The 11517-nt window shown below is 40.4% G+C and overlaps 4 protein-coding genes across 4 annotated transcripts in view; all 4 read right to left on the bottom strand.

The window, feature by feature from the left end:
* The window catches only part of LOC111239279 (protocadherin alpha-7-like), a 1678-nt gene extending 253 nt beyond the window's left edge, over positions 1 to 1425 (bottom strand). The window contains exon 1 of the mRNA XM_022769117.1: positions 4 to 1425. Coding sequence (XP_022624838.1) covers positions 4 to 1425 — 1422 coding nt within the window. The remainder of the gene's footprint in view (positions 1 to 3) is intronic.
* Positions 1426 to 2430: 1005 nt separating this feature from the next.
* Positions 2431 to 4830, bottom strand: LOC111239281 (protocadherin alpha-3-like). Its single transcript, XM_022769118.1, has one exon. It carries the CDS (start codon positions 4828 to 4830, stop codon positions 2431 to 2433), a length of 2400 nt encoding a protein of 799 aa, XP_022624839.1.
* Positions 4831 to 4915: 85 nt separating this feature from the next.
* On the bottom strand, positions 4916 to 7635 carry LOC111239282 (protocadherin alpha-8-like). Its single transcript, XM_022769119.1, has 2 exons — positions 5299 to 7635; positions 4916 to 4924 (listed from the first exon to the last, which is right to left on the bottom strand). Exons 1-2 carry the CDS (start codon positions 7612 to 7614, stop codon positions 4916 to 4918), a joined length of 2325 nt encoding a protein of 774 aa, XP_022624840.1. The 5' UTR covers positions 7615 to 7635.
* A 490-nt stretch (positions 7636 to 8125) lies between these two features.
* LOC111239283 (protocadherin alpha-8-like) lies at positions 8126 to 10507 on the bottom strand. The gene has a single exon (XM_022769120.1). It carries the CDS (start codon positions 10505 to 10507, stop codon positions 8126 to 8128), a length of 2382 nt encoding a protein of 793 aa, XP_022624841.1.
* Positions 10508 to 11517: the final 1010 nt, after the last annotated feature.

Below are 11517 nucleotides of genomic sequence, written 5' to 3' on the forward strand. Positions count from 1 at the left end.
CGCTCCTGGTTTGTTATTCTCAGTTATATAGAAAGTATACGGGTTCTGTGAAAACTCTGGATTATTGTCGTTCACATCTGACACAACAATTTTTATAGTTTTGTCTGATGATAAGGATGGTTCGCCTGCGTCTTTAGCGACAATTGTTACATTATATTGCGATTGCTGCTCGCGATCCAAAAGTGATTTGGTTACCAGAGAATACATGTTATTTTGTAAAGACGGAGTGAGCAGAAAAGGAAGACCTTGGCCTATGTGACACATCACTTTTCCATTGAGACCAGAATCTGAATCCTTAACACTAATCAACGCCACTGTGGTTCCTGGTTTTGAATCTTCTGGGAGTGCACGTGAAAAGGATGTCACCTCAATCTCTGGTGCATTGTCGTTTACGTCAACAATGTTTATAATGACGGTTTTGTCTGTTGTCAGTGTAGCTGCACCTTTGTCTGATGCCTGAATATCAATTTCATACCTGCCACTCTCTTCAAAATCTATGGCCCCTGCTACAGTAATAACTCCAGTCACTGGATTTAAATCAAAACGCTTATGTACACGTGTATCCACGTCATTGCCAAATGAATATACAATTTCACCATTTGAACCTTCATCCATATCTGTCGCATTTACGTAAATAACAGTCGTGCCAAAAGGAGAATTTTCCTTTAAGTCTACGTGATATGAGTCCTGGGTGAAAACTGGAGGGTTATCATTAACGTCAGAGACATCAACAGTTATTGTCATGTTACCGGACCTTGGAGGTTTTCCTCCATCAGTGGCTGTCAGAAGCAACACATGGGTCTTAACGGTTTCTCTATCAAGTGTCTTTTGCAGAACTAAACTAGGAGTTTTACGGTCCTCACCACGATCTTTCACCTCCAAACGAAAATGTTCATTATGACTCAACTTATACTGCTGAACGGATAACGAACCACTATCAGCATCACGTGCAGCTTGTAACTGAAATCTTGCTCCTGGTAATGCAGATTCAAAAATCTCTAACATCTTTGTACTTTCGGGGAAGCTCGGTGCGTGGTCGTTTATATCCAGAATCTCCACTGCTACATAGTGTACCTCCAGTGGGTTTTCCAACACGGTTTTTAAGTCGATTACACAAACCTTGCTGCGGTCGCACACTTCCTCTCTGTCAATCTTTCGGTTCACATATAAGATACCGTCGTCCTGATTCACTCGAAAAGGAGGCTCTGTCGAGCTGTAGACAATACGGTACCCCCTCTCCTTCAATGTGCTCTTATCGAGACCTAAATCCTTCGCGATATTTCCAACAACAGTTCCTTCTTTCACTTCCTCAGCGATAGAATATCGGACTTGTCCTGAAGCTCTGGTCCATAACGTAACCAAAACCATCATGTAGATAATCCACTTTCTCCGCTCCCTCCATGTCTGGCACTCTCTTTGTTCCATTACAAGATGAAATATTTAAAATAAAACAGATTTCAAAGAGTTATACCGCCATATTAAATATGAAGATCTTCAGTCACGTTTGTTGTCATAATCTAACCGTTCTCAAAAAAGAGCATGAGATTTATTTCAAGCTAAATTGTGTGCTCAAACCTTTAGCACGTAAAAGGCTCTGCCAGTGATGGTTTGAGAGGAAGGGGATGGGTCTATTGGCTATGACGAAAAAGTGTGGAAGCATTTTTGTCACTATACCGACACCAAGTGATCGATAATCGTAGTGCAGTCGTGTATTTGAAATAATAGCAACATGTATTAAAAAACGTGTTGTTTGCACTAAAAAGAAAGTTTTTGAAAAAAATGAAGAAAGCAGCCTGCCATATCCTCACTTATAAAGCACAGAGGAGACAACGATACCTATTCACCTTCTTTTAACAGATGCATTAACTATTATCATTCTATTACCGATGTTTGAATGAGAGTATCTGGTTTTGTCGGGAAAAGAAAGTATGACAGGCATAAAAATGGAGAGGGACTTTCTTAAGACTGTTTCAGCACCACGGAAAGCGACAGTCTACACTCAGCTGAACCACTAGAGCATTTTTCAGACAAAATATGGATAAGACTGCAATTGCAAAAAAAAAAAAAAAAGTCTGGCGCATATGGTCTTTAATTTAGCAGGAAGTTAAATGAAGAGATGTAATCCAGTCGTCTGTCAAACCACTGGGCACCAGACATCGGAAGTTGTGATACAACTAGTTAACTTAATCTCCTTGATTGCATGTATATTACTACTCAGTTTACATCCGCATCTTCTTCGTATGCAAATTTCCTAGTAAACAATTTAGCAAAACAGCAAAAACTAGTTTGCTTTATCAAATGGTTCATTTCATGTGCAAAAGGGGAGTCTGATAATTGTATGAAAGCAATATCTTACCATTTATTTTATAAGACTGCCATAATGAAAGTCAGTAGTGCTTACTTCACAAAATGTAGAAATCTGAACTTATGTTATTTGCACTTATGGAAGAGAAAGTCAAGTATTGATCTTACCTCCTCAGACGCTCTCCTCCTGTCAGGAAGCACTAGTGTATTTGCATGGCTGCCCGGGACTATAGTAGACCCTATACTCATTCTGGGTCCAACTAACATGTACCGTTTGTCTCCAGATCTGTACTGGATGCTGTGACAAAGTGTTCCATCATAGTTAGTCTCTTGTAGATATTTAGAAGTATAGTCTGTGGATTTTGAGCACTGCATTGCAATCAGCACGATGATACTGATGAGAAAAAGTGCTGAAACTGAGCCCAAAGTTATCATCAGGTAAAAAATCACATTATTTTCCTCATCTGCTTTTGCTGAACTTTTCACATCAGAAGCTGCAAAAGCTTCTTTGGGCTCCACAAGTTTGACAATCACAGTAGCTGTTGCTGAGAGTGAAACGTTCCCATTGTCTTTGACCAGTATGACCAGTTTATGCTCAGCCTCGTCTGTCTCTGTGAATGAGCGAAGTGTTCTGATCTGTCCTGTATAGCGGTCCAAACTAAAGAGACTGTGGTCAGTAACTTCCTGCAGTGAAAACAGTAACCAGCCGTTATATCCTATATCAGCGTCATAGGCTCTGACTTTAGTCACCAAGTGTCCTGCGTTCACGTTGCGGGGAATCTCGTCCACACCCTCAGCAGAACCGTTAGAGCTGACTGGATACAGGATGACTGGAGCGTTGTCGTTCTGATCCAGAATGAACACGTTCACCGTGACGTTGCTGCTTAGTGACGGAGTTCCAGAATCTGACGCAACAACGTGGAAGTGGAAAGTTTTCAGTGTTTCAAAGTCAAAACTTTTTAGCGCCAAAACATCTCCATTATCAGAGTTTATATTAAGAAATGATATCACTTTATTTTCATGATCTGCATTCCTGAGAATATGATATGAAATACGTGCATTATCTCCTTCGTCTCGATCAGACGCTCTTACAGAAAAAACTGGGGCCCCTGGGGGGTTATTTTCGGTGATGTAGAAACTGTAGGGGCTCATTGAAAACTCCGGACTGTTATCATTCGTATCTGACACAAACACGCTTATAGTCTTTTCGGATGTTAAGACTGGTTCACCTGCGTCTTTAGCGATTATTGTAATATCATATCTTGATTGTTGTTCCCTGTCAAGCAGTGATTTAGTCACAACAGCAAACATGTTATCCTGTATTGATGGAGTTAATGTAAAGGGACTTTCTTCGGCGACATAGCTAATTATTTTTCCGTTCATGCCAGAATCTGAATCGGTAATGCTGATGAGAGCTACGGTTGTTCCTGGTCTAGAGTCCTCTGAAACTGCACTTGACAATGATGCCACCTCTATCTCAGGAGCATTATCGTTTGTATCTCCAATTTTAATGATAACACTTTTATCTGTTCTGAATGGAATGTTTCCTTTATCAGAGGCCTGAACATCAATGTCATAGCTGTCTTGTTCCTCAAAGTCTACACGACCTTTCACAGTGATTTCCCCAGTGACGGTGTCAATATCAAACAGTTCTCGAATTTTACCTTTTACATCACTGCCAAATGAATAAACCACTTCTCCGTTGGTCCCCTCGTCCAAATCGGTTGCGTTAACTTGGATGACGGTTGTGCCAATTGGGGCGTTCTCTTGTAGCACTGCTGAATATGTGTCTTTGGTGAATACTGGCATATTGTCATTAACATCCAGAACATCTATATATATTTCAACTGTGCCTGTTTTTGGCGGGTTTCCGCCATCTATAGCTGTCAACAGCAATTTATGGTTACTTTTTGCCTCTCTGTCTAGTTGCCTCTGTAATTGTAAAATCGGAGTTTTACCATCTCTTCCTCGATCTTTAATCTCTAAACGAAAATGGTCATTCTGACTGATTTTATACTGCTGGACAGAGTTTGTGCCACCATCCGGGTCATGGGCATTTTGTAACTGATATTTTGCTCCGGGCAATGCAGACTCTGAGATCTCGAGCCTTTTTGTTTTTTCTGGAAATGTGGGAGAGTGGTCGTTTAAATCCATTATCTCCACGGTGACATAATGTACTTCTAGTGGGTTTTCGAGAACAGTTTTGAGGTTGATTAAACAAACAGTGCTCTCCTTACATACTTCTTCACGGTCTACTTTATGGTTCGCATAAAGGACTCCGTCATTCTCATTTACCTTAAAAAGTGGTTCACCCGAGCCGGACATAATACGAAATCCCCTGCGCTTCATTATACTGAGGTCTATTCCCAAATCTTTAGCTATATTCCCAACAAAACTCCCCTCTTTGAGTTCTTCGGATATAGAGTATCTCAGTTGTGCCGAGGTTGCTGTGAAAAATAAAAGTAAAACCAAACCGGTGAGCAATGGTGATCGTAGTCGCCATGAGTCCCGTCCTCTTTGTTTCATAATTTGAGGTGAATTTACGAATCCAAACGCGTCCATCATTGTCCACTTGTCTAGATTTCTGTGTCCATCACAGCAAGAAATAGATTCACCTCTCCTGGGAATGTAATTTACAAAATACAAAAACAGTCACGGTGACAAAAACAGTCACCGATTTGTATCCACCGTGCGCTTATTCAGAGTCTGCCAGCGAAATGTTGTCTAACCGGACTGAACGTAGTAGGGGCGGACTGTGTATCCTACTCTGAGACGCTATTAGGCGTTATAATGATAAGGTACTGCCACCTTGTGAATATGCGTGATGGTGCATTTATCGCCTTAAACTGGTCAATACTAAAAATCATACGTTGTATTGCTTTGAGTGAGAAGGTTTCTCTTGTTGGTTAAGTTTAAATCCAATTTCAGTACAACTGCCAAAGACAAAAGTGATCCTTAAGATAGAATAGATAGCAAATTTAAATATTTACTCACCTCCTCAGATGTTCTCCTCCTGTCAGGGAGCACTAGTGTATTCGCATGGCTGCCCGGGACTATAGTAGATCCTATACTCATTCTGGGTCCAACTAACATGTAGCGTTTGTCTCCAGATCTGTACTGGATGCTGTGACACAGTGTTCCATCATAATTAGGCTCTTGTAGATATTTAGAAGTATAGTCTGTGGATTTTGAGCACTGCATTGCAATCAGCACGATGATACTGATGAGAAAAAGTGCTGAAACTGAGCCCAAAGTTATCATCAGGTAAAAAGTCACATTATTTTCCTCATCTGCTTTTGCTGAACTTTTCACATCAGAAGCTGCAAAAGCTTCTTTGGGCTCCACAAGTTTGACAATCACAGTAGCTGTTGCTGAGAGTGAAACGTTCCCATTGTCTTTGACCAGTATGACCAGTTTATGCTCAGCCTCGTCTGTCTCTGTGAATGAGCGAAGTGTTCTGATCTGTCCTGTATAGCGGTCCAAACCAAAGAGACTGTGGTCAGTAACTTCCTGCAGTGAAAACAGTAACCAGCCGTTATATCCTATATCAGCGTCATAGGCTCTGACTTTAGTCACCAAGTGTCCTGCGTTCACGTTGCGGGGAATCTCCTCCACACCTTCAGCAGAACCATTAGAGCTGACTGGATACAGGATGACTGGAGCGTTGTCGTTCTGATCCAGAATGAACACGTTCACTGTGACGTTGCTGCTTAGTGACGGAGTTCCAGAATCTGAGGCAACAACGTGGAATTGGAAAGTTTTCAGTGTTTCAAAGTCAAAAATTTTTAGCGCCATAATGTCTCCATTATCAGAGTTTATGTTTAAATTGAATGAATTTATTTTAGTATTTTCTTTTCCATCTCTCAGCATATGATATAAGATACGAGAATTATCGCCCTCGTCATGGTCTGATGCCCTCACAGAAAACAGTGAAGCTCCTGGAGAGTTGTTCTCTGTAACATAATATGTGTAAGGGCTCGCTGAAAACTCTGGACTGTTATCATTCACATCTGATATAACAATAGTAATGCCTTTTTCAGAAGACAACGATGGTACACCTGCATCTTTTGCAACAATTGTAACATCATATATGGATTGCTTCTCTCTATCCAAAGGCGATTTCGTGACTATAGAATACATGTTATCCTGCGTTGAAGGCGATAATGTGAAAGGGACATCCTCATTAAATGAGCAAATAACTTTCCCGTTAAGACCAGAGTCTTTATCAAAGACACTGATTAATGCCACAGTGGTTCCCAGTCTTGCATCCTCTGGTATTGCCCTTGAAAATGACGTAACCTCTATCTGCGGGGTGTTATCATTCAAATCAACAATATTCACAGACACACTTTTATCTGTCCTTAAAGGAGCTGATCCTTTATCAGACGCCTGTATATCAATCTGATAACTTTCCTCTGATTCAAAGTCTATCAGATCTTGAACAATAATTTCACCTGTATTTGAATCTACACGAAACAGTTCACGTATTCTGCTATTCACATTTTTTCCTAACGAATAGATAATCTCACCATTGGATCCTTCGTCTAAATCAGAGGCATTAACTTGTATAATTGTTGTGCCAATTGGAGCATTTTCTTCTAAACGCACTGAGTACGTTTCTTCGTTGAAAACAGGCATATTATCATTAACATCTAAGACGTCAACAAACAGCTGAGTTGTTCCAGATTTACTTGGTTTGCCTCCATCAATAGCTGTCAGAAGCAATTTATGGCTTTTCTTTTTTTCCCTATCTAGCGTCTTTAGTAAAACTAATATTGGTATTTTCCCATCTTTTCCACGATCTTTGACTTCTAAACGAAAATGATCATTAGGTGCTGCTTGCAGGTGTAGGCGCAAACCTGGTAAAACTGATTCTGAAATTTCGAGCCGCGACTCTTTCGTGGAGAAGCTGGGAGAATGGTCGTTCACATCCAGCACCTCTACGGTCACATAATGAATTTCAAGAGGGTTTTCCAGCACAGTTTTTAGGTTGATCAAGCACACACTGCTCCGTTCACAGACCTTCTCTCTGTCAATTATTCGGCCCACATACAATATCCCATCATTCTGGTTTACATGAAAAAATGACTCTGTTGAACCCTCAACAATACGACATCCTCGCTCTTTCAGAGCGTTCGTCTCCAATCCCAAATCTTTGGCTATATTCCCAACAACAGTTCCTTCTTTAACTTCCTCGGCGATGGAATATCTGATCTGCGCCGAAGCTCTGCTCCACTGCAAAATTAATAAAACAATGAAAGCAATCCCCCGCCATTGCTCCCTCGATGCTCCATGTCTTTTCTGCTCCATGACGAGCAGATAAAAATTAATCCCAATAATTCAGAATAACAACTCCGTGATAAAATGAAAAAATAGATACGCCTAAAATATCATAAACAGTTTGGAGCGTTTTATCCAAATCGCAGATGCTAAATATTCGCTGTGACTGTAAAGGATGCATCCAGTTCTAAAATGTGAAAACCCATCCCACAAAGGGGAGGACCCTTATCTGTAACAAAAGGCTTCTCTTCAAACACTTTTCTGCTCACATACTGACACCAAGTGATCACTTTCCAGTTAGTTTGTTCCTCCACAAATATGACAGATTTTGAAATAATACTGGTGATTTCACCAAGATGCATACACAGTGTAAAAACTATATATTGTGGCTTTATAACACAATCAAACAAAGGTCAAAGCAGTTTCAGCACAATGGATAGCGACATTGTGACTCAGACTCGAGCCATTCCCCCAAAATGGACATCTCTACCTCACAAAAAGAAGAAAAGGGTATTTGCTATTACTACCCTAAAAAAGCCAATTAAGCCGTTAAAATAAACCAGCTTACCTCTTCAGATGTTCTCCTCCTGTCAGGGAGCACTAGTGTATTCGCATGGCTTCCCGGGACTATAGTAGATCCTATACTCATTCTGGGTCCAACTAACATGTACCGTTTGTCTCCAGATCTGTACTGGATGCTGTGACACAGCGTCCCATCATAGTTAGTCTCTTGTAGATATTTAGAAGTATAGTCTGTGGATTTTGAGCACTGCATTGCAATCAGCACGATGATACTGATGAGAAAAAGTGCTGAAACTGAGCCCAAAGTTATCATCAGGTAAAATGTCACATTATTATCCTCATCTGCTTTTGCTGAACTTTTCACATCAGAAGCTGCAAAAGCCTCTTTGGGCTCCACAAGTTTGACAATCACAGTAGCTGTTGCTGAGAGTGAAACGTTGCCATTGTCTTTGACCAGTATGACCAGTTTATGCTCAGCCTCGTCTGTCTCTGTGAATGAGCGAAGTGTTCTGATCTGTCCTGTATAGCGGTCCAAACCAAAGAGACTGTGGTCAGTAACTTCCTGCAGTGAAAACAGTAACCAGCCGTTATATCCTATATCAGCGTCATAGGCTCTGACTTTAGTCACCAAGTGTCCTGCGTTCACGTTGCGGGGAATCTCCTCCACACCTTCAACAGAACCGTTAGAGCTGACTGGATACAGGATGACTGGAGCGTTGTCGTTCTGATCCAGAATGAACACGTTCACTGTGACATTGCTGCTCAGTGATGGAGTTCCAGAATCTGACGCAACAACTCTGAACTGGAAAGTTTTCACTGTTTCAAAGTCAAAACTCTTTAGTGCTGAAATCTGTCCATTATCTGAATTGATGTTTAGGAAAGATGGCGTTAAATCATTATCACTCCCTCCTCTAAGAATGTGATATGTAACAGCTGCATTTTCGTTAATATCATTGTCTGTTGCGCTTATAGAGAATATGGACTTTCCAGCAACGTTATTTTCTACCAGGTAAAACTGTATTGGACTTTGGTCGAAATGTGGACTGTTGTCGTTTACATCTGATATCTGAATGTTTAGAGTTTTGAAAGTTGATATTGGCGGCTCACCGCAGTCCGTGGCTTTTATTGTGATGTCATACTGTGGCACCTGCTCTCGATCTAAAACCTCCCTAGTCACAAGTGAATATGTGTTTTCCTTATAAGAAGGTTTTAATTCAAACGGAACTTTTTCGGTTATGCTGGAAATAATTTTTCCATTTATTCCAGAGTCGTTATCCGTCACACTAATAAGTGAAATAACTGTGCCAGGCTTCGAGTCTTCAGACACTGTATTTGACAGTGATGTTACTTCTATTTCAGGCGGATTATCATTGACGTCTTTTATCTTTACTATAACTCTACATCTGCTTGTTAATGGTGGCGTTCCTTTGTCTGATGCCTGAACATCTAGTTTATAAATGTCCGCTTCCTCAAAATCCAGTGATCCTTTCAATGTAATTTGTCCGCTTAAACTATCTAATTCGAATATCTCGTAGACTTTACGTGCTAATGTTTTGCTGAGGCTGTACTCTATTTCCCCGTTCGGCCCTTCGTCTGGATCTGTTGCATCCACTTTTGTAACAGTAGTTCCAACTGAGACGTTTTCATATATTTCTGTTTGGTAATTGTTCTGACTAAACATTGGACGGTTATCATTTATATCAAGAACAGTAATAGAAACATTTAGTGTGCCTGATCTTGGAGGTTTACCTCCATCAACTGCTGTAACAAATAACAAGTGTTTATCCTTTTGTTCTCTGTCCAACGACTTCTTCAACACTAAAAATGGTATTTTATCTTCATCGCTTTGAATAATTTCTATTTCAAAGTGATCATTTGATGTTAACATATATGTGCGGATAGAGTTCATTCCAGCATCCGGATCACGGGCCGCATGCAGCTCGAATCTTGTTCCCGGAGATGACTGCTCTCCTATTTCAAATGTCTGAACCTTTTCGGAAAAACTAGGGGAGTGATCATTTACATCAGTAATTTCCACAACTACATAGTGTATTTCCAATGGATTTTCAACAAGGATTTTCAGCTCCATTAAACACGCACCACTTCCCAGGCAAAGCCCCTCTCTGTCGATTTTCTTATTGACCTGTAAAGCACCGTTGTCCGGATTTACCTCGAAAAAGGCGTCCTTAGATCCAGACACAACACGGAATCGGCGATCAACCAAATAGGTTTTGTCTAGACCAAGATCTTTGGCAACATTTCCCACCACGGTTCCTTCTTTCATCTCCTCTGGAATAGAGTATCTCAATTCTGCCACAGTCTGCTTTCCGAAAAACAGTATTAAGAAAAAATGAAAAGCAAACCGATGGTTATTAGATCGGAACCGTCTTTCGCTTCCCATCTTTGTCCAAGAACACACATACACACAGGACCCTGTTTCTGAAGAAAATCAAATGAATATGCCCGAGCCGTTTAATGTCGCATGTTTAGAAAACACGGTAAACCGTCTCATCCGACTCACACCCTTACATCTTATGTGCTGTGAGGTACCAAACAAAAGCTTTGTTAGGGGAGGGACTACGTCATTTGTGGCCATATTAATGTAACAGTGACACCAAGAGGGTAACATTTTAGACGATTTAAAGTCACTAAACCGACAGAGTAGACAAGTTGTGAAAAAACAACATGATCACCAATACTTCTCTCTGTCTTGGCTACACACAGAAAAAACAAAGCAAATTATTGTGACTTAGTGAGATGTTATGCCCAGGAAGAATCTAAATAGTTAAGAATCTTAAGTGGCAGTGTAGATGAAGGATTTGAGAATAAAAACAAACAAAAAAAACAAAAATAGAAGCCCATTCTCTATGCTATGCGTTTTGTTTTAGAGTATTTATAGTTTTACTACAGTTAGGTGGTATATGGATGGCAGATAGATTAATCACTGTAGATGATCTGTAGCAAAGCTCAATGCCCACTTTAACAAAAATAGGCCAAAATCAAGTAAGACGTTTGCTTTTTGTATTCTCTCACTGGTAGAGGAGGAATAATTTATTTCATTATTTTGAAAAGTCTCTTTGTTCATAATGACTGCGAGAGCATGGTGTGTATAAAAGAGTCAATAGACGAAAGAAGCCAAGACAAAACTGTGTATCAGATTGTTGAACATGCAAAAAGAAGCAGGCAGGCGACTGTAACGTTACAGTCAGCTGACAAAGTTAACACTTGTTGTTATGGAAACAAAGGACGCAATAGCATACGTCTCAAACAACCCTGAACACGGTTTGAACAGACTGAATAAGGCAAGTCTTCTAACTTCAAATAAGGTGATCCACATCTGAAAAAATAAATACACACTTGGTACACATTTAAGTCTTACCTCTTCAGATGTTCTCCTCCTGTCAGGGAGCA

Source organism: Seriola dumerili, unplaced genomic scaffold, assembly GCF_002260705.1.
Source record: "Seriola dumerili isolate Sdu_G_001 unplaced genomic scaffold, Sdu_1.0 BDQW01002192.1, whole genome shotgun sequence".
Classification (NCBI taxonomy): domain Eukaryota; kingdom Metazoa; phylum Chordata; class Actinopteri; order Carangiformes; family Carangidae; genus Seriola; species Seriola dumerili.